Genomic DNA, 27,809 nt, shown 5'->3' on the forward strand with positions numbered 1-27,809 from the left:
ATTGATGGGACTCAGAAACACCCTCACAATTTAATCAATAGTTCCTTGTATCATTTCCAATGGAAAAGTTCCGTTAAGTCTGCAGCGGTGGGTTTGTAGTAGGATCTCAATCGTGATCATCATGCAGAACGTAGTGTTCACTTATTGTCATGGTTACAGTGACGCATTGCTGCTGTCTCACAATGATACAGAAATCTTTAGCAAATTTAACAAAGACTATAAGCCACATCGCTGCCAACATCTAATCACTCGGTCCTTGTGACGACCTTCCCTGAAAATTTCATCCAAATCTGTTAGTCCGTTTATGAGTACGGACTATGAGTACAGACAGCCAGACAAATGTACGCCGATCCTCACATAACTCCGCCGCATTCCTTGGTGGGATAATGACAAATGCTTCAAATACACAAAAACAGACAACTCTCCAACCCTCTACCCCAGACCTCAGCTGTTGCAAAGAAGCAATCAGCCGCAAAATTATAATATTAATTACATCCACATGATAAACAACTGAGGTAGTTTTAGTTTTTTAGTTTTGGTTATTTTTAGTACATGCAAAAGCATAACCAGGTTGCTTCAAGACAGGAAAATAAAGTCTGAAGATGACCTGAAGCTGCAGAAAGAGGTCATAGATCTCAGAAACAGAGGAAGATTATCCAGTCAGATGATGCTTTGTACTAGAATCTCCTGCATTCAACCTCTTTGAAAATTCAAGGGACAAGGAAAAATGATATTTCATGTGTCTGAGTGGATATGAAGACGTACAAGGAGCCAGAAATAGTTTCAGCTAGGAAGGGCAGTACAATAGACTAACTTAAAACTGAATAACATCCAGTGAAATTGCAGTTTGGATTTAGGATGTAACCAAGTAGGATTAAAATATCTGTGGGTTTTATTTGGATATGTGCAGGCTGATGTACACAGAGAATTAAATAACAGATTAAGAGGCCTATGATATGTGTCAGAAGTGATTTGATAGATGGTATCAGTAAATATGTAATTCACCTAGGATATTATAGTTTGTCTTACTTGGAATGTGAAGCAATCAATTGGGCAATAAAATGAACACAGACAGACCTTTTTTTTCTAAACTAAGTCGTTTTGGGGGCTTAAGGGAGAGTTCAGATCAAAAGTTATTTAAACAAATCGATTTCCAAAAGCGGTGACTCAGCTATAAAAATAATATTTAGCTCACAGAGATGGTGCAGTACTTTATCTGACTTGTGCACATTTGTTGTTATGAAACCAGTTTGGATACAATTTCAAACTGGACTGTGAAGAATTTTGGATTTGTGATGCATCAAAATCGTAAGCAGAAATAACAGTATCATCAGAATAAAGGTGAACACAAGAGCTTGATGATATTTGAGGTGAATTGTTAGTAAAACTACAAAAAAGACGAGGTCCAAAGGTAAAATAGTGTGACTGTAAACCCTGAAAGACATCACATTGATATCAATTATGAAGATAACTAAAATGTAAATGACACATTTTGACTGTTGCAGCTGGTAGGATTTGCATAGACAAAACTTTTTTCAGGATGTAAATGCCAAATAGTCCTGGGGGGGGGAGGCTCCCTGAGGTTGGTATGGTTTTATAGATAATACAGATTGGTCAGTAGCAATTGTCCACCAACCTCATAGTTTTGAGATTGTCAGATATCGTCGCTGGAGATTGACTCAAGCCCCAATCGCTTCTTGTTTGTTGAGATAATGCTGAGTAGACACACAGTTCACTCTGGTTAATTTTCCACCTCATGTCCTGGCTCTCTCTCAGAGAGATGGTGAGTGAGATAATCCAGACTGATAAGAGATGATGTGACTGAAGAGAGGACCTCCTGTGCTGCGGCATTTCTTCTGTATCTGTTGCTGAAAAACATGACAGGCTTTTTACGGGATAGTAGCTTTGCAAAAAGGCACGAAGCAGAGCTGGTCGATGGATTGATGAATGTATGAATGGAGATGGATGAGTTGATGGATGCAAATTATACGTGCATCCTTTTATAGATGGACACAGGTGTCTTTCCTACAGTTGGCTTGGCTTAATAGAGGCTGAGCTAAGATTAGATTACCGGGAATTTCTGTTAAATCACATTGTTTGATTGTTTGATTCGACACAAAGGCTTCTGTAATTTGAGAACAAAGAAGGAGTGTTCAGTGTTGTCAGGCATGGTGCTTTATGGTGTCAATATTTCAGCACTACTGTTTTCAATTGCTGTCACACTTTGCCTCTGGATTACAATTGTGTGATGTGATGTTGGAGCTGTTAGATGCAACAGAGAGCTGTGACATGGCTTCCTCCTCCGCTGTATTTTTTATGAATCAACAATAAGGCCACAGCTTCTGTTAAGATCCACAGCGATGAGTTGAAATGCTGCTACAGAGAGCTTTGCTTCGCTGTTTGGTTTGCTCATAATGCCTATATGTAAGGCTGACTTCGTGAGGGCGCTATGTTGTGTCTCTTTGCCAGTTGACTATCATCACGCAGCTGAGTCCAAAGTGTTATGGCAGAGCAGCAGCGGAACATTGTGTATGTGTGAAGTGTTTTGCATCTAATCTCTTTCCTGCCTTGCCAGCAATGATTCCAGTGGTACAGTTCAGCAGATGACATTATCTGCAGGGCTGTGGTCAACCAAAGGAAATGTTTGTTGACTAAAAGTGTACCTACACTTTAAGTAATCAGCTGTTTGGGGGAGAAAAAAAAGTGCAGATAAGAGGACTCAACCCGCTAGCCCTATTGGCCTAAATTCATTTTAAATAAACACTCAAAGCTAGTATTTGCAACATATTAAATAAGTTGTACCTGGTTGTTGTGTAATGAAAAGAACAGCTGCCTTTATTCATGTGATTTTTGAAAACAGAACTACATAAACTAGTGGTCCCTGCACAAGAACTATTGAGGAATATATTGCAGAGAAGTTAGCTCTGTGTTTTTAGATGATATGGCATGTTGGTTGTTGTAATATGCAGATTGATGTTTGAAAGATGGAGTCAGCTTCCTGGTCTGAAAGTGGAGGCCAGTTGGAAGTACCTTTTACTTGCATTCTTTCTAATGGCCAACTCCCATGGTTGCACAAAGAAGTCAGATTCTATAGAAGTTAATGAGAACATAAGCGTACCTCTCACCTGATTCGTTACCTCAGTAAACGTTTTCCTCATGGTCTCAATTGCAAGTGACAAGTGTCCTTCAATACAGCATAATGTTGCTTATATATAATAAGGTCCCATTAGAGTGAAATGGACAATATAGCAGTAGGTGTTTTAGGGTGGGTTGAAATTGGCAGGTGACTACTGTATTCTCATGTATAGTGTCCTCTAGTTTTAAGTTGGAACAATGTAGTAGAACAATGTAGTTTCTGAAGTGCAGCTAATGAAGAACCAAAAGCCTTAGTGCAGTGTCGTAGCTACTGTCTGTAACCATTTGCTGAAGCCATTTTGTATTTCCTTTGGTAAACATTTGGTTATACTTTAAATAGCAGCTTTCAGGGAGTGTGGACGTCATCAGTTTCCACAGATACGTTATGTCTCCTAAAGAATCAATTGGAATTTAGATGAAACTGGACGCATATGTGTTGGAGTTGTTTATTCCTGTGCTTTATTTTGCTTTTTCATGTTTTTGTGTCATTTGGCTTGGCCTCAAAATTACACATTTATTTAATGTCAGCTGTTGCTGACTTTGCTTTTTCCGTCTGGTTTAGACCATGATCAAATGCCAGACATGAACTTTCAAAATGGTCTTCACAAACCAATAGGTGGCGCCACAGTGGTTGTTCGAACAAAATGCAGCCATTTTGAAATGCTGCTACAGAGAGCTTTGCTTCGCTGTTTGGTTTGCTCATAGAACCCAAAATGGGTTCTGCTCGAGGTTTCTTCCCTGTTAAAAGGGTGTTTTTCCTTGCCACTGTCGCCTTTGGGCTTGCTCTGGGGGTCAGGCATTTGGGTTCTGTAAAGCGTCTTGAGACGAGTTGACTGTAATTGACGCTATATAAATAAAATTGAATTGAATTGAATAAGCAACTTCTTTGTCATGGTGTCAGCTAGTCTGGAGCCAACTCAGAGTAAACATTAATGGTACATGAGGTAAAGCTTTCAGTCTCTGTTTGGTTGGGTCATTTCAAAGTTGTGCAAACATGGGGGTGTTCACAGGTAGCCAAAAATAAGGGTTTTATCCTGAAAGGGTATCGATGTAGCGCTGTTCTCCCTGTGAAACAAATACTGGCAATTATCCGACCACTGAGAATTGGATGAGAGCATATCGACCAACCATTCGACCAGTCCACCTGAACACAACAGCCCTAAATATCTATCGCTGCAAACAGTCTGTGTACTCTTTGGTGTCTGGTATGTTGCACCAGACGTGTCTCTGCTTTTACAAAGGAATCCTCCTAAAAACTGTTTTGAGTGTTTGTGTGGGAGTCACTCATTTAACCAACTCATCCTTCAACACGGAGTCGTTCCACTTTTGCCCTCATTTGACACTTTTTTCAGAGCTGAGTGTCATTAGGGCTGCATCTGTCGGTGCTGAATGACTCCCATGTGACATCCAAAATTGAGGCTAATGCGTGTCCTTCAGCACATGTGGCTGTTTAGACACACACACACAGACACACTTCAGCCACAGGTGACAGGTTTGATAATGGAAAAGGTCCCTTAAATGTTTTCTGTCACCTTGAGTCCGAGTGACTTCCGCGGGCGTAAAATGTCTTTTTTGTCCAAAAGAGTCTTTGAAGCCTTGGAATTAACACTGCTTCTGCTTCTTCTTCTTCTTGTTCACAGGATACAGACCTGCTGGATATAGCGTACATAAAAGATGCCAGAAATGGAAAGTGCACCAAAACACCAAAGGTAAGCTGACATTTCACAAATTTGGAGCAATGTTCTGAAAGGAACGAGGGGTGCTTTTTCCTGTGATAATGTGCTTGTTAGTGTTTATTTTTGCACATGAATGAAAGCCATGTGTGGGTTTGAGTCAGACCATGAATCCATTTAGCAAAGAATCCCATTAGGGATCGGACTGGAATTGGTTCAAGTGGTTGTAATGACTGATATTCAAATCCGAGTTTATTCATACAACACATTTTAAAATGAACAAAGTTGATCAAAGTGCAACAAAAAATAATGTGAAATGAAAGAAAACAGGACTGAAATGTGTAAAATCAGCTTGTAAAACAACATATCAAATTATAAAATACTAATATCTCACGACAGAGTCGGATAACAATTGAGAAGATTGATTTTGAAAATACGTTTTACTCACTGTAGGCTCATTTGTCACTGCAGTATAAAGTCCTGCACTTCTCTGGAAACAGCACAACCAAATTTCTTCTTGTCTTCGTCACTTCATTCTTCTGTTCCATTTTTATTTGCTTCCATACTTATTACTATTGCTGTCTGTTTTGTGTAAACGCACTCTGCAGTTCAGCCTAATTCAGTTGAATAGTCCATGAATTTTTGTCTTGTGACTGTTGGAGTCACTCACAGCTTTTTCGGGTCCTCAAAGAAATGAAAAATATTATGTTTTTGACAGAATTTGGTTAAAAGAAAGGATTTAATTTTTTTGCTGTGGTGTGCAGAAGCGACAGTAGTTTTCTGTGTAATGTCGAGTGACTGATTGATTGATGCGTGTATCTGTGTGTGTCGCTGATGAAATGCCGTCACAATCACAAACAACTTACTTTTTCGACAGTGATTCGAAGACAAAACGAGGAAGCAAAGATAGAATGACACTGACAAGATTGACAAACAGGATTAGCATGCAAACCCTGCAGTAACAGTACATGGATGGTTTCCCAGGAAAGTACGCCAGTCCAGGGTATCCAAATTGCGATTTCACAGCTAATTAAAATGCTGTTGATTGTGAGCAATGAGGGAAGAATGTGTGCACATATTTTTTTTTTTTAGAGTTTGGCACATTCTGGTGCTGCTCAAAAGCCAAATTCAGTTCTTGCATTTAATTTTGCACTTACTGAGCGACTATTAGGATGATAACCTGAATTGTCTCGCTACCCTTTTATGCTTGCACGGTAAGTCAGTTTGAAATAGCTTTTTGGATGGAGTCAGTCTTGCGATGAGATGCAATAGAAGCGACAGTGCAGCAGGAGAAGCGAGTTGGGGTCGTGCACCGCTGCTCTGTCTGGGGAGTGAGTAATGACGGAATGAGTACAATAACACAGAGAGGATTCATGCATTTCTAAACAGCTTACAGAGTGATGCTACCCAGGGAGGAGACACGACCACGTGACAGGTAAGATGGTCGAAGCATTGGAAATCCATTACTGGGAGATGGAGCGGTGATGCACCCTGGGCATTGTAATGGGAGCACCAGTGAGACACAGTGTCTGAGGAGCTGATGAGATGAGGAGAGGACGGAAGGAAAGGAAAGAGGGAGGGGGAGATGATGAAGAGGCTGCGGCCATAAGAGGAAGGCAAGTAGAAAGGAAAGGCAAGGAGAGTTTTTTTTTAATGTAGAAGACAGTTCAAAGAAAGATGGAAGTCGAGAGAAGCACCGATTATAGCAGTCAGCAGCTGCTCTAAGTGGACAGCACTTTCCATGGCATGAGGCATTTCTCCTTCACACTTTTTCGGGATCTTGTCAGAAATGATTAAGGTTTTACGAGGATGACTGCACTTTCCAAAGCACAAAGTAGTTACTGGACATAACTCCAGTTTTTATGATCCTGGAGGAAATAGAGGAATGGAGCTTTGTTATGTTAGCATATATGGCGAATTTTGAGTTGTTGATTTGTGATGTGAGAGAGGAGAAGATTGCAACTGGATGAGGACATCCAGAGGACAGAAAAGTGCCATTTGGGATCAAGGTACTTCTTTCTCCCCCCAAAACAGCCCCGAAAAAGGATCAGGCTGCCCTAAGACCGTCTTGTACTGGTAAACACCCTTGACCTGACAGCAATATCATGATTTCACATTAGATCATACAGGAACTCATACAAGAACATGTCTAATTGACAATAGTTAGTTAATAATAAACCAGATAAGTAGTTTGCCAGGTAATTAAAAAAGACAATAGTTTTAACTAGTATCGAAAACAACTTCAGTCAAACCAGTGAGTGTAAAATAAATAATAATAAAAATTGATTGATAAAATAGATTTATACAATAAAACTTTCTAATCAATGCTAATGAATCGCAGTGTATGAAACAGGATAAAGCCATAGCATTCTCTTATGTATTGACTTGTTTATTATCTTGATGGCAGGTGGGATGAATAAATTCTTTTGCCGCTTTAGCTTACGCTTTAGCATCCTGAACATTCTTCCTGATGGCAGCACTTCAAATTCAAAATTCATGATGTGTGCTGTATTATTCAGAATCTCCTGCGCCTCCCTGAACCGAAAAGTGCACCAAAGCTGGAAGATTTTTTCCAGTCAAAAAGCTTGGTGAAAGAGATGGTATTGGATATGCGGAATTGTTTAGACAAGTAAAACTACATATGTTGACGATGTCGACTACTGCCAGCATATGTAGACTATGAGCCTATGCCTGTGGGTAACAAGGTAGCAATATCAACTGGTAATGAAAACATAAATAATTCAGTTACATGACCAAACACCAAGTTAGCACCTCCCAGACTCAAAGACAGCCTTAATAATGGAGCTCCTTTGCAGTCCATCAGTACCCTTGTGGTTTTCATGCAGGCCTCCTGAGGCATTATAGTCTGTTGCACCCTGGTTGTCTCAATGCCTCAATCCAGACCCACAGATCTCTCCTAGTGCAGGTTGCAGTTGGTAGAAACTTGTGAAAAAATTTCGCGGCCTAAAAATGCACCTTTTGTCTTATTTATGTATATGTATGTGTGTAAATCTGTTCAACTTCGTGTGTTTAAAGGTGTAAATTATTACCATGAATCTTGATGAATACCTATTGTGTTCAATAGCTTATTAAAACTCTTTGATAATTATTAAAATCAAGTGAAATGGCTTATTTTATATTGCTAGACTTTGACTTCTAGCACCCAGCCTTTTAAGAGACAAAAGTCATTCATGTTATGGTGAGACTGAGTGCCACAAATACAACATAAAGACATTCACAACAAAGGAAGTTAGATTTGAATGGCTAACAATGCTGTCTACCAACAAAAATCACTGAAACTGATCCATATTAGGGTCGTGTCAATTCTCTTTGTCCAGAGTTACATTAGAAGGTTAAAAGAAGAGGAAGCAAATAATGAGAGAAATTCCTTTTTTTCTTTCAACATCTCAATTTCACATTCTACACTCTGCGAGTCATAGCACTCAGGAAAGTCCTATTTTTACTCTGCTGTTCTTCTCTCTGTTGATTGTGTATTTATATGCTCTCTACTCTTTAAAGCTGCTCCTTCTGCTCTCGCTCAAGGCCTCCCAGGGCGGCATTCATTCATTCATTCATGCAAATTGCAGGAAACCAACACACTCACCAAGGCGAGATGAGTTGTTGGACTCCTGATGACATGTCGGTAAAAAGCTTCAGGAGTGCTTTCATTGTGCTACTCAAGAGTCCTGCATCTCAGCTGAATACTGTCAGCCTCAGATACAATCACTCTCAGCAGACTGGCTTGAAATGGGCTCCAGATGGTAAAGGCTGCTTTCCCCTCGCCTCTTTTGAGCTCTTGTTTCTGCTCGAGCTCAAGTTACTTCACATTGTCTTTGAACGACATCGGTATTTCTGCCCGAACGTCATTAAGATTTGGAGCACGATGCTGTGTTCATTGGCTCGTTGCAGTGTGTGGGCCGCTTGTCTGACCTCTGATGAACCTCTGCCACCCTGCCCACGGGCTCCAGCTACTCAGTTATGATTCATACGTTCCCTGAGTGAGGACACAACATAAATACATTTCATAGAGAGGAGCTCTCACTATCATTCGAACATCGTGTCCATTTGCAGCTGCACAGACACAAATCCCACACAGAATAACAAAGCATGGCAAAAACAGCATCCTTTGTTTGGCCATGCTCGGGCTGCTGCAGCTAATTAGCATGTGTCCACCCCGTCATCATTTAGGCTGATTAGATTGGCCGCTTGTCAGTATGACAAGAGGCAACCTTTGCATGACGGGTGGCTCTAGAAATAAATCACACACCCTTAGGTCTGGTGAGCAAAGCAGAGCGCTAATGATCATCTACACTCACACATAGCTGGCTGATTTGCCAAGTGCCGTGCAGAGAATTGAGGGTATGAAGGTTAACAAAAGCAGTTACTGTTGCTTCCGAATTCACTTATTTTTACAGGATTTTGTGTTTTATCATGTTATTTAAACTTTGGTGGCAAGGAAGTAAGCATTTGCGTCATTTAGGACGTTCCTACTGCAGATAGACTGTATATAAAAAATAGATTCAAATCCAATTTGGAAGGACCTTGAACCTGCATTTTTTTAATGGCCAGCAGGAGGCAATCTCCTGGTTATAAATATTGTATAGAAGTCTATGAGAAAATGACCCAGCTTCTCAATAGATTTGTTACCTCAGTAAACATGTTTCTTAATAGTTCAGGGTCTCAGTTAGTAGCTTCAGATATCCTTCAATACAACAGAATATAAACTGAGTTGTTTTACATGCTTGTGTTTATCGTGTAGTATTCAAACTGTGGCGACAAGGAAGTAGTTGTCCATTTCATTTTGAAAGAGGCTTCTACACATAGAGATGCATAGCCTCCAAATCTAAAATATCAAGCCAATTCAGAAGTGACTTGAACCTGCATTCTTTCTAATGGCCAGCAGAGGGCAGTTCTCTGGTTGCAAATATCGTATAGATGTCTATTAGAAATGATTCAACTTCTCACTTGATTTGTCACCTCAGTAAACGGTTTCCTTATTAGTTTATGCCCTCAATTGATAGTGTAACGTGTCTTTCATTACAGCATAATGTGCTTTTTGTAAGCTACGGTCCCATGTACAGCAAACCTGATGATAAAGCAGGGTTTGTTTAGCGACTTTCTGATTGACAAGCTGCTACAATATCACATTTCACGTTGAGTTTCTAAAGACCAAGGTGGCCAAAATGCCAAAACCGAGTCATCAAAACAAAATAAAAAAATGCATAACAGCCTTCCTGGCGCCTTTGTAATCTTATCAATGCAGGTTTATTTGGTTTAAATGACCTGAACTGTGGTACAATGGCACGTGGACACTCTAATTGTGCAGTGTGCCCGTTCACAACAGGTTTTTTGGCCACAGCAGCACAGTCATTACTCCCTACCTGCCTTGCTTGGTAGATTTGGCAGCCTGTGACTTCTTCGTCTTCCCCACAATGCACCACAAGTTGAAGAGCTGCTGTTTTGGAATAATTTAGGAGATTCGCAGATGGTGCTTGATATGTTTGCATAATGGGAGCATTGCAAAAAAAATTGCAGGAGCACTGGGACCAGAGTATAACTGCACCCTGAGTTTACTTTGATGGAGATGGCGGCCAAATTTTTATTAGGTAAAATCTTAACAAAGGAGAATAGCGTGATGCCAAATATTTATGAGGTGGAACAAAACAAAACAATAGCAATAAAAGGTTACTTACTTGCAAAATCATTGCTTTTCTTATACGTTTATGGCGGTAAGAATATAATATACATTTGGAATAAAAATGGAAACTGGAGAAAAGGCGAACCAGAAGACTCTGCATGAACATCAACTTGTGTACTTTAAATAAGTCTGTTTTATTGTATTAAAGCCTCTGGTCACTTTTGCAGGCCCCACTATTCCAAATCATCCATTCATATTGTCTCTTTATTAAATCAGCACATTAGCTTGTTCCCACACAGCATGTTCCCTCTCCTCAGCACCAACCAAGCAGCTAATCACATCTCCAAGCTTTTATTTACACTTTACTACACAACTGACTTCTAAATAACCATCTTCAGGTAACTTCCTCTCTCTATTCTGTCTCCTTCTTCAATTTGAGGGGCATATTGTAAGGCTACCTCTGTCTTTCTGCTTCCTCCGACTGTTCTTCTGCATGGAGGACAGAAATGTAATCAGCATCTCACCATGCTGCTTACAGTAGGTGTCTGACAGACTAAATTACATGCTTTCTCTCTCTCTGACAGCCAAACAAATATCCATGTGTGAAATGTCCTGCCTGTAGTTCAGGCTGTAATATACATCCTGAAAATGGAAAAACTTTAATGATTTAGTGTCCTGTGCCGCAGACTTCATTCTCAGGTCTTTCCATTTTCTATAACAAAGTAAGACATCAAGCACAGACGCTGTTACACTGTGGGAGAGCAGAATGTGCAGACTGAATGTAGTCTGATAATTCAATATTCTTATCTTATCCCAGCCCGACTCCGACACGTACTGGTGATTATTTTGCTGTGTGTGATGAAGGAGGCGTGAGGATAGCACAGTTTACCCAGCCGCGCTGCATGCATGATCATACTGATGTAATACACTGATAAAAAACGATCTACTTCAAGAAAAATAATAATAAAATCATTTTTGCATTAAATTATTGTGTAGCTCCAGCAAGACTAGTCTTTGTAAAACCACTTACATTTTTGAATGTTGAAAAATCAATTTGCAAGAAAACGTAAAATTAATTTTTGAATTTCTTTAGTCATTTTATTGATCTTTAAATCACGTATTAAACAGTAAGTGGTTCATATCTGACAGATAGGAGCGTCTTGGTTTACTTGAGCAAATATTCTTCACCTGCTGCCCCTTAAAGCTGCATTTTAGGCCCATTACTCATTTCATTGTATTTGCTGCCCTTGAACTCCATTTTTAAGAAGCATTTCTTTTCATAATCTTATTGACAATATTAAAAATCTGTCTGCCCAATAAAATAAAAAGTAAAGACTGCAGTCGTTGTTGGGTTGTTTAAGAGAGATTCTAGCCTGCATGGATTTAAAGTTTCGCACTCTTGATGAAAATAAGACTGAGATCATCATGTTTGTTCCACAGAACCTTTTTGAAGACCAATCAAGGGCACTTTTGGGGTGATCTTTGACAGCCTCTGTTGTCAAAAGAAACTTTATTCAGTTAAGACTGTAAGCCAAGGTAATTTCCCATCTTGCGCCCAGAGACTGTGGAAAAATTATTGATGCTGTTACTGTATTGACTGTTGTGGGTGACGAGCAGTCATCTCTTCGCTTTCTACAACCCGTCTTCTAACTGGAAAAGTACAGTCTTAAATTTGACAGTTGTCCCACACTGTGTAGAAGCAACAACAACAAAAAAGTATAGCTAGTATATGTGTGCATTAGTAAGATAAATGAAGCAGACATTTAAATATAATGCAGAATTTGCATTATTTGTCCTACTGGCTAAACTCTTTCATATGCAGTAACTGATGACATCATTCAGTTATGCGTGATAACTACTAGCAGTTATAACTGACATGTTTTCAATAATTTGAACAGCACTGCTTATAGGTGCTGGCTGTATTTAGAGTCATAATGAAATATTTGATGGACAGAAAAGCATGAAACAAAAAGAGAACATTTAGAAGCCAAAGCAAGATGCTGTAGTATTGCGTATTTATCCAGGAGATTCTTGTAATTCTATGTTGTGATTGTTGCTCAGAGTAAAATTCCAAGTGGGGAAAACATTGGGAAAATATTGGAAGTATGGAAAATATGGGCATATATGAAGGCTAATAAAATGCATAATTTCTTGTGTTTTGAACAAATGCAGTCTATTCAAAGCTAGTTATATAGGTTTGGAAATAATTTGAGAGCACATGTGGTTTTTGTGTGCTAGTTCTACACATCAGGTCTTCAACATTGATATTTTTTGTTTTTTACCACAGCTGTTAAACAGTTGCAGCATCCTGAAAAAAGTCTTAATACATAGAATAATTTAAGTTGAGAAATGTGATGTATTGAAAGTGTAGAAATGTCAAAATTTACACGAGGTGACCAAAAACATTTCAGTGCTTTGTGCATTAGCTGTGTACGTAAGTTCAAAAGATAATTTCAATAATCACTCACCAGTGCCTTAAAGAAGAGATTGGAAATGATTAGACGACAGTATTTTCCACATAGAACCACAAAGGAAGAGGCAGAAAAAGGTCAGTAATTATTTCCAAATCTGTATTCATGTAAAGTTACAAACTAAATGTTATTGTGTTTCATTTGCAAATGCTCAGTTCAGTTTTTTTCAGTGTGCTGACTGAGTGAGTGGAGCAGATGGCTGTATAGACTCACTTGGCTGCACACAGGCAGAGGAGCTGAACCGAAAATAGAATTTTTTGGTTGTAGTATTGGTAAATTTCACACATACACACCATGTCTGCTTGTGGAGGCTTTTGCAAAAGGGGTAATCACAATCAACGGAGAGGGGAACAAATTGATGTCTGGAGTCTTGTGAAGGGAGATAGTTTACAAAGGTGGAGCGTCTGCGCTGATTCACTGTTATCAGCAGAGAAACACATGGAAATCTCTGTTCACTCCCAACTGGAAAACATCATCATGGAGGCTGAAGGATGCAGTTAAAATACCAAATGAATGAAGGGAGTAATTCTGAATGATGGACAGTTTCTGTGCTTTAAATCAGCAGCAGCACTTAATTCTTCTAATGCATTTCATTTCTCTGCATTTGCTTGCGGTGTGGATGGTAAATGAAACTGTAATGAATCGTCTTAAGTCTGCAGCACAACCGAGGCTGCGATGTTCATTTCCTCCGGAGCTATTTGTTCCTTCTGACTTTTATTGTGAGGTGAGAGGAAGTGGCCGGCAGCTCTGTTACAGTCTAAGCTTGCAGCAGAAAGGGCTGCTGCTAAATACAGAGCAGCTTGTGTGTCCCCAGCAGTGTAACAGGATCTGGGAGAGGCCAGCAGGCCATTATCACCACCGCTCTGTCTGGCCAACAAAGTCGGCTAAAGCTCTATCTCCCACAGCAGTAAGTGCTAAACAGCTCCTCTGAGTACACAGCGAGCTACTGCGGGGTTTAGATCTGTCTTTTCTAATACACTTATTCAGGACACATTGAAAGCAGCTGTGTTATCGCAGTGTTTAAAACGTGATTACAATATATAGACAGTAACCGCGAAACAGGGCCCACAGTGTCTCTGCTTTGGAGTTTATTTTTGGCACTGTGGAGCTGTACCTTACCAAATTACTTTCTTTATTCATTCTTTCATTTATTTTTTAAACCAAAGCAGACACAGTTTCTGAGTTGCTCTGGATGCGACTTTGGTATTACTGTGACACTATCTGGAAAGCAAAGCAAAGCGGAGTGAATATTCAACAAAACAAAAAATATTAACTGCTTCTTTTCATGCTAATGTGCCAGGGAGGAATGTGTTTTTTGAGTCTCCTGTGTAGGTGCACAAAGGCTCTTGCTGTGGCAGTGTTTATTTCCATCGTCTGTGCTGTCTGGTGCGTATTGATGAAGGACGGGGTCACAGTGTGAGCTCCAGCTGCAGCAATCGCTGCCCTTCAGATCTATTGATGTGAAGCGTGGGCAAGACCTCTGTGTGACCCTGGACACTGCTATACTGTAAATAACCGAGAAAGCATGGAAGTATTAGATAACATGAGTCCTGTCTGCTGTACTGTACACTGGAACGTCAATACAAGCGTCTGCAGCTGGAACAAAGTGAGTGACAGCACTGGTTTACATTACAGTGGAGGCAATATACAGTTAGGTCCCCATACATGTGGACACTGACATGATTGATGTTGTTGTATGTGTTTAAGTTGCAAGAAAGAACAAGAGGCAACATGAAAACAGAATTCTGGCCTGTGGGCGTACCATCAACATGCTAAACCTGTGGATTTCCCTGCTTTTGTGGTGACATTGCCATGAAAAATTAAAAATAAACGACTGGATCTTGAGTTCCTTAGATGTTAGGGATACATTGAGACTCTTGTGTTCACTCTTACAGCCAAGAGCAGAAGCTTGGCTTGCAGCTGAGACATTTCAGAGTTGGCAGAAGCAGCTTAGAAAAGTGAACAAGCACAATTGAGACAGCTGTTCATTCAGAATTTTTCACTTCAGTAGCAGAACTTCTTATTTTCTGTGTAGGAACTTTACAAATTTCTTACTGACTTGCAAAGCTGAGAGACTAGAGAAATGACAGAAGATTTTATTTTACATTTCCAAATTTGTAAAACACAATAAAAGTAACTTTTCACCACGTTGTACCTTTAATTTCTTTTGCATTGTGGTCATGTACAGAATCAAAATTATGAAACTTGTCACTGTTGAAATATTTCCAGACATAACCGTGAGCGCAAGAATAAATTTAAAATCTCTCCTAATAATAACCTAGATATATCTTTGGATGCCTCTGTTGGTTTTGGCATATTGTACATCGTGATGCATTTATAGCAGGCCCAGTTGAACCACATTTCAGCTGAGCCACCAATTGATTTATCTGTGTGTGCCAGTAGAAAGATAATATTAGTGCTATGCAGGGGTGTTATTTACAGTATCTAATGATGTGTGCACGAGCCTGTGTTTCAGACGTAACGCAGTAATATGCATGTAGACCTTTTGCAACCATCATCTCACCCACATCGTGGAGAGCACAAACTGTAATTCAAACCCTGCACTCAACTGCTGCACAGCTACTCGGTCACTTGCAGTCTAATAGAAATAACAGGTGATACTCGTTCCCACTCTAGATTAACGTCTCGGCTGTAGTGAACTTGAGATCATTGTCGTTTTCAAGTGTTTGAGTGATTAAATCCTTAAGAGTGGCAATTGCACAAATGGGCGCTGATACTTTGAGAGATGAGAAGCTGAATGTGAAAAGAAACTTCAGGAGGACAATCAATGCTAATGAGTCTCTGCGAAGGCCTTTCTTAGAAATGCTGCTACAGTGGTGAGAGTGCGTTTCCTCTGAAGGACAAAGTGAGAAAGACTGAAGGCAAACTGTATCGCTGAGGCTCATAGTGCAGAGATGAAACTAATTATATGGTTTGGGGATTAAACTAGAGCTGAAAGGATTAGTTAATTAATTAGTAAGTAGGTTAGTGAGTAAGTAAGAATAGTCAGCTTATTCATCAGTTACAGAAAAGGGGCAACATCCTCCACTCAATGTTTCCTTTTCTTTGTACCTTGTGGTAGTAAAGTGAATATCTTTTGGTGTTTTTTTGGTCAAGAAAAGCCATTTTATGATGTTTCTTTGGACATAAGGAATGTTGCCGGGCATTTAGTTTTATTTTAGTTGTTGAATTCAACTATTTTCCAACCGTTTTGGTAGTTAATGAATAGGTTTCTGCTTTTTAAAACATCTTAAAGTTTCTTGAATGTTAGTATTTTTCTGGTTTCTTTCCTTTTGCGTGATATTAAACTGAACATTTTTTCAGTTGTGAATAAAACAAGATGTTTGTCATATTTATCACCATTTTTAAAAAAAATTTTCTAGACCAAACATCTGATTGGTTACGTGACAGATTCATTGGTTTTCAGTTGCCATTTGCGTTTGTTTACACAGCAAAACCTGAAAAAGATCATGATTTCAGGTGAAATAAACCCATGGGAACAATAAACACAAAGAATAGCCCCTGAAAAACTTATGTGCCTTACAAAAACATGCCTTTTTTGTGAAAATCGTGCATTTTGCTGTGTGGACAAACGTAATTGTTTCACATTTTTGTGAGACTGGACAAGAATCCAACATTAGTAAACTTTTTCACTGAATCAAGAACTACCTTCTCAGATTCTAAGGATGCATTTTGTCCAAATCCCAAACATATCCAGTTTTCTGTTACAGAGCACTAGTTAGCAAACAAAAATTGACACTAGAGAAGCTGAAACCGGTGAATCTCTGGCATTTTTGCTTAAAGCAATTATGCTAATGAGTAATTAATAAGTTAAATAGTTAGATTTACTCTCATTTGGCTCATTGTTTTTATCTGATCTTGAAAGTTTTCAATTTGTTTTTGCTACATACAGATTTTGGCCTGAAAATACTGTTTAGATGTATTACAAAGCCATAGTCAGGATTCAATTGGTAGCTATTTTTGTCCATTTTAGAGCTTAACCTCTTCCACTCTGGAGGCCGTATATGATATGAAACCACAATCAGCAATTTCAGAGAAGAATCCAGCTGGTATTACTTTAACTATAATGAATGTGGTATTCACAGAGTTCCATTTCTGAGGCATCAGGTTTGGTTGTGTTGCAGTTGAGATATTTTAGATCTCACACTAGCCTGGGGTTAAGGAGATTTCAAAAATCTCTCAAGTGTCTCTGATCCACACAGCCCAAGGTTGATCATGTTGGTGTTAACCGTTTTACAGCTGTCACTTACTGACTTCAAGGAGGTTTTTCAGGTTGGAAATTTTAAAATTCATCCTGAAGGTAAAGGGGTAAAAACAGATGATGTCAAGCATGCCTTAAGATGTCCCTGCTTAAGCAAAGTTGGGTAAAATACACCCATACAACACAGTTAATTGAATGAAAAAGGAGAGTGATTTGTATGTGGTACATGTGAATGAATGGAGTGAAGTGCTGCTTGTCCTTCCCTCCCAGCGGACTCTGCTCGGAGACACTTTAAGTTCACAGAGGCATAAAACTGTCTGTCAGTTGACAGGTCTGCAGAGAGAACTCCCACACAGGCCCGTTTTAGACACAAATCACACATGCACATACACATCAGCACGCATGCAATCATACCCACGACACTTTGTGTTATGGCGGCCGCTGAAATAAACATGCCATCGCACTACCCAAGCATGCGCCCCCACCCGCCACCCCCAGTGTTCGACTCCCCCCATCTGTCTCTTCATAGGCAGTCTGGCAGTCTCGATCAGATAGTAAGTTCAGCCGGTGCCAATATGCGAAGCAGAGATTGGAAACCATTGCCCTGACTATCAGTTTCATCAGAGGGATTGGCCACAGGGCAATTGGCAGCTTGCAGTAAGAGGTGATTAAAGTAAACGGGCATATGGAGTCATTGATTTTCATAAAAGAAACTGCAGCACCATTTGTCATCAGCCAAAGACAAGCAATTGATCAGCGTCATGCATCGACGTAACCTCCGGGCGAGCAGCGGCAATGAGGAAACGGGGTAATGTAAGAGAAAAAGAAGATGAAGCAAAGAAAAGGTTAGGGTGATGGATCCTGATGGGTTCGGCTTTGATTCTCCAGTCATTTACGAAGGTAATTCCCGCACACAGATGAATTCCCCTGATGTGAAACAGGCTGTCTCACTGTAGAGAAATCGAAGGGGAAGCCAGTAGACTCTCATCAGACCACCTCAGAAGCTAACATGAGTCTGAGCTACTAGATGAGGATGAAAATAGGGCTTAACGATTTTGGAAAATAATCTAATTGCGATTATTTTTGGAGATATTGCGATTGCGATTTAATATGCGATTATTTTTTCAAACTACTATTCTCATGTAAATGTCATTGATCACAACCAATAAATCAGTCTGTTTCATAATAAACTGTCAGATTTATTTAAAGTGCAAATTGCAACACTGAAGAAAACCAAACGGTGGCTGTACCTATTTAAAACTTCAAGTCTTAATCTTTCACGTTGAATAAAACGTGATGTAAACATGTGGACTGCACTTCTTACATGCAGTCTGAACTTAACAGTACAGTCTATACATGAATAAATTATATATGCAAAAATAAAACTCACTGATTCAGTAACATTACCCATCTGAAAGTGCAGGAATAATAAGAACAAATGTCAGCTTGAACATTTTAAGGGAAATCAAACTCCCAGTGCAAAATAAACTACTGTATGTTATTATGAAACACTAAAGGAAATACAGCATTATATTCACTCAATAACAGCTGCACACAACATGCTAAAGTGCAAAATGAGTATGGCTCTATTAGTCGTAAAGTTTCTTTGTATAGTTCTTTGGAGCTTACATATTTTTGGCGAGGAATACCAGCATGTCAACTTTGGCTGGTTTTAAAGATGAACGAGTGCAAGTCACGATATTACCTCCAGTGCTGAAGAGACGCTCTGATGGAGCACTTGTGGCAGGGACACAAAGATACTTGCGGGCCATGTTGCAGAGTCGTGGAAAGTTAATCTTGTGCACCTTCCACCAGGCTAACGGGTCCTCTTCTCCATCAATGGTGGGGGTCATGAGGTAACTGTTTAACTCTGCTTCAGTGGCATCTTCAAGTTGCACAGGAGCAGATGAAGAAGCCGCAGCAGCCTTGAAAAAGCTGCCCAGAGATTTCTTGACTTTTTCACCACATGGCACCGCACTTGGAGGCCTCGGAGTGGCTTCGATCCGAGCTCTCTTCTCCTACCAAATGAGAAAAAAAGTTAGTTCACAAATAAATATAAAGTTTGTTTGTGATGTCATAACTACATAATTTAACTAACCTGGTTATGTGTACGCCTTGCTGATTCCAGCATTTCGTTCTTGATTCGGGTCTTAATAGCTGGAATGTTGTCGGCAGTGATGTACTGGGTTTTGAACCTGGGGTCCAGAAAGGATGCAACATCCAAAAGCTCCTGGATGCTGTGGTCACTGTATTTCTCATTGAGGTAACCCAGGACCTTAGTTTTGATTGACCTGGTCAAGTTAGTGTCCTCTTGGTCTTCAGCCAGCACTGATGTGGTCAGAAGGTTAAGAACTGGTTTGAGGTAAGAGATGCTCACATATTCCTCCCCAGAGAGAGCATCTGTAAATTCTAGGAGAGGATGAAGTGCTTTGTGGACAGATTCTAAAACCTCAATATCCTGCCAGGTAGGAATGAGGGAGCGTGCATATCGGTCACCTGACAGAACATGAGTAATAGCTTTGAGCTGCTCTAGCACCCTGGCTATCATCATTTCAGTAGAGCCCCATCTTGTTGGGCATTCAGTGATGAGGCTGTGCTCAGGAAGTTGGAGCTCCTTCTGTGCTTCAGTCATTGCTGCCTTCTTCTTCCAGCTGTGGGAAAAGTGCCCTACCACCTTTTTGCACAGCGCGATTGCTCTTGACACCCTGTCATCTTTGAGCGCATGTCCTGTATAAAGAAAAACAGGACAGTACTTTAGGCGGCGGCGGCGTCGTCATCATCATCATCATCATCATCATCGTCAGTGGTGGAATGTAATTACTTACTTACTGAACTTAAGTATTTTTTGTGTAATTTACTATTAACTAAAACTAATAAGCATTGCATTTACTTTTTTTTTTTTTACTTTTATCCATTTTAAAACAGTATCTACTACTTTTTTGATTGTGGCTTAAGTGCAAAGTACTTTTTTCCCCAAAATTAACTCTTTTGTTTTGTTTTGTTTTCATACATGCAGAATGTAAATAAAACCTTGTGCAATGATATGGTAATCTATCAGTAAATGCAGTCTGTGCTAGTAATATTTACTTAATATACAATATAAACATTCATTTTCTTTTCTATTTCACGTAGTAAAAAAGTGAGTATTTCATCCACCACTGACCATTAGTATCATCATCTACTAATTTACTTACCAATGGCAAGATGTAATCGGTGCCCAAAACACTGCAGCCGGGTCCATTCATTTAGCCGGGCTGCCATCACCATATTTGATGCGTTGTCGGTTGTTATGCAGATGTGGTTTTCTTCATGAAGATCCCAGCTGGCAAGTCCCTCTCTCATCCCAGCCGCAATGTTTTCTCCCGTATGGTCATCCGGAAAGTAGGATGCTTGAAGGCAGCGCGCTTTAAGATTAAGGTCTTCATCTATGTAGTGCACAGTCAGACTCTGATATGGCTCCGCTGTACGGCTTGACCACAGATCAGTTGTTGTAGCGAAATACTCCACAGTTTTCATCTCCGCAGCCACTTTTTGTCTGCACTTTTTGTAGAGCTCAGGTATGGCAACATGGGTAAAATAATTGTGTGATGGTAGTCTGTACCGTTTGTCAAACTTGTTTAACATCGCTGTAAACCCAGGCTTCATCACAATACTGATGGGCATCATGTCTTTCGCTATGAACTCCGTTACTGCCTGAGTTAATTCCGTGTGCTGTTTTGAATTACGTTCATAAGGAGTAACACTTTCAAACATTTCGGTCAGTGATCCCTGACGGCTGGTACTTTCATTTCTTGACGTTGAAGACCTGGGTGGTGGCATTCTAGCCATGTAACTGTTGTACAAGGCATTGTGGTGTTTTTTTAAGTGTTGATGCAGATTCGTAGTGTTCCCACGTGAGGTAGCAACAGTGGCCAAGCATGTTCGGCACAGTACCCGACTTTGCGCAACATCTTCTTTTTTTAAAGCCAAAGTAATTCCACACAACAGACGTGCTGCTCCTCTTTGGTACAAGGCTCTCACCTGGGTTAGCTTCTGACGAGCCTGAAGCCATTGTGCAACAGGTTTAGTGCAACCGCGATGCTAGCTTCTGTCTGGCGCTTGCTACTCCGCTCCGGCCAGGTGTGATTGCGTCACCGGATCATGTGACCACATCGCAGGCCTCGCGATTAGCAAATCTCGTCCTGTCCTATCGCGATATTATCGCAAATGCAATTAATCGTTAAGCCCTAGATGAAAAGGCGAAAAATGACTGAAAGGATGAAATGGAGACTGTGATGATGAACAGAGTGGCCTGTATCAGCGCAGAGGGAGAGTTACCCGAGTTGGTCCAGAGATTGCTATCGTGGTGAAAAGGCCTGAAGGAGCACAATGGTGCACCTGTGCAGGTAAAGTTTCCTCCTTTTGCAGAACCTTCCCTGGAATGTCTCAAACATTTGGGAAAGAGAATCCTCTTTGTGCGTTTTTTTTCGTTTAGAATTTTTGTTTGCTTTGTAGTGAAAAAAGGAGAAGGAACATGAGTTTGTTTGTCAGCTTTATGGATCATCCATAACAAGCAAGAACAGTCTTTCTCATTCAGCTTCACAAAGGAGCTGTAATATATAATAATTAAAGACACTTTTGGATGTAATCATATTTAAATATCTTCACAAATCAGCTGAACAATGCAAGAATAAATAAAATGTAAAAAGAAAAAAATCACAAGACTTTAAATGACAAACCATAGCAAAACTCTTCAAATTATGTGTCTTCATTCATATAAAAGTTGCAGTGATGGAGCAGTGGAGTGTCCAGCTACTTAACTGAAGAAGCTCCTACAAAAACAAAAGTCTTGAGAACTATCACTGGACTGTTGTGATGACCCTTTTCTTCAGTCGCCATTCTGGTGTGGGTCCAACCAGTGGAACTTGGCACACACACGTCTCCGAGTCACTTGATGCCTGCTGTGAAATCAGATGTGACATTTTGTTAACCCAGCAAAGGTCGTCCCACTGGAACTGGAGCTGATCAAATAAGAACCAGTCAAGACAGGAGCTCTCAGACGAGAGAGCAGGGTCGCTGCCAGCAGTAAAGTCAGCATTTTAGCTGGTGAAGAAAAATTGGCGTTAGCACAGACACACATTCAGCTGTCATTTTTGTTCCTTACAGGCGGGGTAAGGTTAGTCCACACTTACAGAATAGAAAGAGAGGTGCACACCCACACAGTCCTATCACTTGAGCTTGAGTACTCCTTTTCCATTATGCATCAAGCTCCACACATGTTCATGCAAGGAAAAATGTTGAGTTTTTACCTTGTTAATATATTCATATGGTGATTTTATTGCAAGAAGACATATAATTTTAGAATAATCATACCTTACAACAACACAGATTCAGACTAATGGGTTTTTTACAAGCTTGGAAAGTCCTGAACTCGATCTTTAAATTGGAAGCAGGGCTGATCAGACAATTTTTAACTGTTTATTGTCATTGAGAATATAAGCCTGGTGCTTTGTTTACATCTGCTGTTATGCATGTGTTGTAAACTTCAGTAATTTAACTCGTATGTGCAGCAGGATCCATCATTTATTGATAATTGATCATATAGATTTAGCACAGTATTTATTGGACATGCTGTCAACACTATTGACACATGATACAGGACACAAAATGAGCAGTTACATATATAAAAATATCACCCAAAATGATCCCATTGTGACTTAATACCTGTGCACAGGCTGGATGTCATTAGGCCTCACAGAAGACTTTGTCATGGTGCCCCTTTTAGGAGTTGATCCCCACAGTCCTTAAATCATGATCAGGGCCAATTAAGACATTTTTTTTAATTATTAGTATCAGCAAGGACCTAAGTTTCATCTTATGTTAATGTCCACTGTCAGGTGTTTTAAATTTTAGTAATTTAATGTAGTTTCAGTCCCAACCCGATTTAGTACATGTGTGCAAGTTGGAAGTCATTAAGCTTGACAGAAGACTTTGTCACGATGTCCCTTTACTAGCTAAACCTACACAATGCTCTCTGCTTGCCAACATGAAGAAGAGCCCACCTCCTTTGGTCACCAAACTATTAACAAGTAAGAAGTTCACCAGCTAATACAGCTAATCTACAATACCAGTATACGAACCAATAAATACTAAATATTAAATGACTCACATCGGAATAGTTAGGTTAAAAAAAAAAGCAACTTGATCAGGACATCCCTGTAACAAACTTAAGCAACCAATCCTGTGTCATTATTCTTCTTTAGAATCCATTTCTGATTCAACCATATTTGGGTGAAGTATTTAAATGTTACAACTTGCCATTGTGCAGTGTAGAGTAGTTTTAGCCTTTGAACAGAGTCACTGGTGTTTTCGAGCTGCAGTAAATGGCGATATGTCTGTGAAGAAGGAGGCAAAGACTTTATAGATTTGCACATTCTAGAAAATGCAAAGTTGTACTGCTACATCAAAGCCATTTTAAAGCAGGAAAGAATTATTTTCAAGGGAAAAAGAAACTTCTAAACCCAACAAATGCTACAAAAAGTGGCATTGTTCTAATTTGTATTCAGGCAATTAACTTGGCAATGTTTAGGCTGATATGGTCAATTTGCATTTATTCTATATTCACTTCGAAGCATTTACACTTGACTAACGAGTTGCTGCAAGAATAAATTTACTAAACAGCACATCGGGCTCATTTTAGTTCTGTTTTGTCATTTTCAATTTGAACAGAATATGCGTATAATTTTTTTTAACCGAATCATTCAATTTTTTCATTTTTTTCTGTCATGGAGTTATTCCTTCCCATATAAACTGCAGAAAAACCTCATGAGGTACAAAATCCCCAGTTTGTGATTGGCTGATATAAGCTGTAACAGCTATGTATCTTTGTAGTGATTCATTTAGTCTGCCACGGACAGGTGACTTACTATAAGTCTACGATCTGTGGCTCTTGGCAGTCCTAATATTGACTGGTCTCAATTTAGCTCTTCCATGCAGTTCAATCAGCATGTGACTGTCAAGATATTGAACCAGCTGCTCTTTCCAGCCATCAGCTAGTGATCCCAATCATTGCTTAGTAAGGCAGCGTTCGACTCCACCGGGGGCACCGACCCTAACGCTGCACCTTGTTTTGCTTAATTCACAGTCAAGGGATTGATAAATGAGTCTCCGAGGATTGGTTCGTTGGTTTTTAGCTGCACTAAATGAGAGCGTAATCAGGGCTTGATTTTATATAGTGATGAGTGTCTCGGATAGTCAATCAATGTAATTATCTGAGACAATTATCCCTGAGTTTTAATGCCTGGTGAAATTAAACCAAGCAAACAGAATTAACTTTCAGCAGAGATGTGCGGCACTGTCTATACACGACGATGTACACTGGCCACCCTGCAGGTGGGTATGAAAGATGAAGGGGTTATAGCCAGTCTAATAGGTACGTTACCATGGAAACCATAGGAAGGAGACGGAGCTAACAAGGGCAGGAAAGGTTCTCTGACACCACAGTAGCTTTCCATTTTGACAGGAGAGTGTAGAAGTGGTCACATTAACCACTAATTAGCTCTCCTTTCATCAGCAAACCTTCATACCTTTTCCACCTTTCTTTTCTTCTTTTCTGTGGGTTATTTTTAACTGAAAACCATAACTCTCAGGCAGTCTGGGGACTTTAACTGCAGTAATTGGAGCTTTATTTTCTGTGACTTGTTAGCTGTTCCACACTTGTGATTCTTGAAGTGATTGAGTGACAAGAGTTTTTAAAAAGTTGTCATTAATTGTAATACTTTCCCCAAAACAGACTGTTGCAGCATCTGTTCTTAATTAAACCGGCAAAGTGACACAATGTGCTTTCAAACATTTATGTATTTGCAGCAAGAGAGTTTTGAGTTCCCGTGGCACAGCTTAAGAACCATTTTCATGCCAATTTTTTACTTCTTGCAGAATTTTTTTCCAAGCAAATCTGTAAAAGTAGATGACTTTGGAAGCAAAAACATCTGAAATGACTCATAACTTTAATTGAAACCTATAATCTTTGCTTTGCTAATGATCATGAATGCTAATGAAGCAGAGCTAATGCGGCAACACTCACCATCATGGATCATTTTGGATATCTCATTTTGAAAACCAGACTCTGCCAGTGAATAGTTAAATAAACATTCAGACATGCCTGCAGGCAGAAGCGAGTTTCTCCCCCTTTCCTTTCTAATTTGTCCGGATTTAATTGGAGCGATCAATATCTCCTCCAGGTTTTCCACCATACTGTTATCATCCATTCATTCATAACAGATATGTGATGCGCAGATTGTGGAGGATGGATGAGGCGAGCAAGGGGCTCTTGGGAGTTCTGTTAATTGCCGTTTCGGTCACAGCAGTCAGCTCCTAACACCGTTAATCACATAGGTGAGACTGGCACACATGGGTGAGCTTTGTGTGATCACTTCTGTGGCTGCATATGTGTGTATTTGTGGGGAATTTTAAGCACCTCTTCGATACAGAGGCATAAAAAGACAGGTGACCTTTCTTACTCCCTTCCGAGCACATAAGCAAGCCAAAGACTTAATTGGTTTTCGATAGTAAATCTCAGGAGGGTTAGTCAAGAAAATGTCTGATTCTTACAGCTGCTGCTGCAGAAACCACAGAGCTCTCCTGAACTATTTCCCGGGCAAACAGAAGTGGAAGCCACATTCACTTTGTCCCTTTTCTCTCTCTTGTTCTTCTTGAATCATGTGTGAGTAAACTGAACTTGCATAGTTGGTCTTTTTCTTCTTGAGTGTTTTCACTTTCTTGGCATTTCTTTTTCCTCTGGAAGTTGTATTACCTTTTGTGCGGCCATTTGTTCGCTTGGATGAGCTCCCCCATTACCATTCTGGACACCACATGGTTTAGAAGCTGACAGACTGCAGGTTCTGTTTCCAAAGTGTAACACTTACCAGAGATGCTGACAAGTCTCTTGAAAAACATGTCCACTTAACAAGTACTCTGGCCTTGTGCAGCGTTATAATCTTATTCCTCTGAAAGGAAGTGAAAAGTTCTATCACCAGCTCGTTTTCCTCGGTCTGTTTTACCCTTTGTTATACCAGCTTTTTACTGCGTTTCATCACCTTTCTAACCATGTCTTTTGCTAACATTCAATACTCAGACAGGTCTTTCCATTAGCATCAAGAAAACTGCACTTGATCCAGGAATACCTTCAGTGGAGACATTCTGCTTGAAACAGGTGGAATTATTTCATCCCGCTGTGTAATGTAATGTACTGTAATAATGGAAATATTTCTCTGAGCAAAGCCGCTGAGAGGTCTAGTGTCACATACTGTACTCTAGGAAGTCGTACTATATAAACTAGCTCAAGGATATAATAGTCTTTGCCAGTATCTGCTGTTATGAGTACAGACCGGCTGTGCAAAGTGGTTCTGTGAATACTGATGATGCTACCACCTAAATCTGCAACAGCTACACTGGTGCAAAATCTACTAGTTTCACAATTTTGAGATGCCTGTGTGTTTTTTTTTTTTTTTTTTTTTAACCTGTTCTTTTCTGCTGGTGTGCATCCACACCTAGACTTTCAAGTTTCTTTTATTTTACACATAAAAATGGCAAAAAAAAAAAAAAAAGTCCACCTATGCCTTATCTTAGCAGACTTTAAAATAAGATTGCATCATGCACATAAGGAGCAACTTCACACATATCCTTCTGTCTAATTTAAAACATGCTCACACACAGGATAGTACTTAAATTATTCCGCTAGACGAGGGATCAGGGAGCAAAGTGCCACCTCGCGAGTTCTCATGGGGAAGCAGATGGAAACAGAAGGGAGCCTGTGGTGCAACAACTTGCTTTAACATTAAAAATACTTTGTAGTGGAAAAAGAAACAACGGCAGAGAATGAAACAAGTCTGTTTATTCTTCAGAGAAAACTGGTAGTAAGATTTTAACTCTTTTAATATCTGCAGCTGACATTAGCCTTAAGGGCATGAATATTTACCGTTATCTGTCATCATAACCATCCAATAAATATCAGCCATGTTTGATATTTTCAGGGAGGCCTTGTTGAGTGATATTTATTTGGGGTTATAGTGTTTTGCTTTGGCATTTCAAATTAGTAAACTATCTGTAATTTTCCAGTTACAATCAAATCAATCTAAATGATTCCACCTCCAAATACAGGAGCAGTTAAAACTTGAATGTGGGATCTTGCTGTTGCAGATAAAGATTTTTCTGTGTACCCAAATAAAAGGGGATAGTGACACCAATGTGTGCCATTAACTACCGTCATGAGCACAGCCTCACTGTGCCAAATGGAACTGTGTACACTAATGCATATTTTAAACAATTTTCTTAACCAAGAAGTCCAGTCAAATTTTGAGTAATCATTAAAGGAAGTGAAGTTCTTTCTGTATGCTGATGATGAAGCCATTTTTAAACAGAACAAATAATGTTTGCCATAAGGGGGACTTGGTTATATTAACCACTCAGGTACAGAAGCTTCAACTCTTTTTCAGCACGTATGGTTTCACTGAAAGCCATGAACCACGACGGAAGTCTTTGTCATGGTGGCCCGTTGTTAGCTAACGATGCTTTCTGCTTGCAACTCTGCATGTCATCCGTTGAACAGCCGCCTCAGGTTCCTATTACATATAAACAAACTACAGTCTTCTGTCTCCTTAACCATATACTACATCTTACATACAATATATCGT

The 27,809-nt window shown here is 39.8% G+C and overlaps 1 protein-coding gene across 2 annotated transcripts in view; it reads left to right on the forward strand.

The window, feature by feature from the left end:
• The window catches only part of LOC110951382 (1-phosphatidylinositol 4,5-bisphosphate phosphodiesterase beta-1), a 187,684-nt gene that overhangs the window by 51,272 nt on the left and 108,603 nt on the right, over positions 1 to 27,809 (forward strand). For both annotated transcript variants that reach the window (XM_051960678.1, XM_051960677.1), the window contains exon 3: positions 4,776 to 4,844. In XM_051960678.1, coding sequence (XP_051816638.1) covers positions 4,776 to 4,844 — 69 coding nt within the window. The remainder of the gene's footprint in view (positions 1 to 4,775; positions 4,845 to 27,809) is intronic.

This window comes from Acanthochromis polyacanthus, chromosome 16 (assembly GCF_021347895.1).
Source record: "Acanthochromis polyacanthus isolate Apoly-LR-REF ecotype Palm Island chromosome 16, KAUST_Apoly_ChrSc, whole genome shotgun sequence".
NCBI lineage: Eukaryota > Metazoa > Chordata > Actinopteri > Pomacentridae > Acanthochromis > Acanthochromis polyacanthus.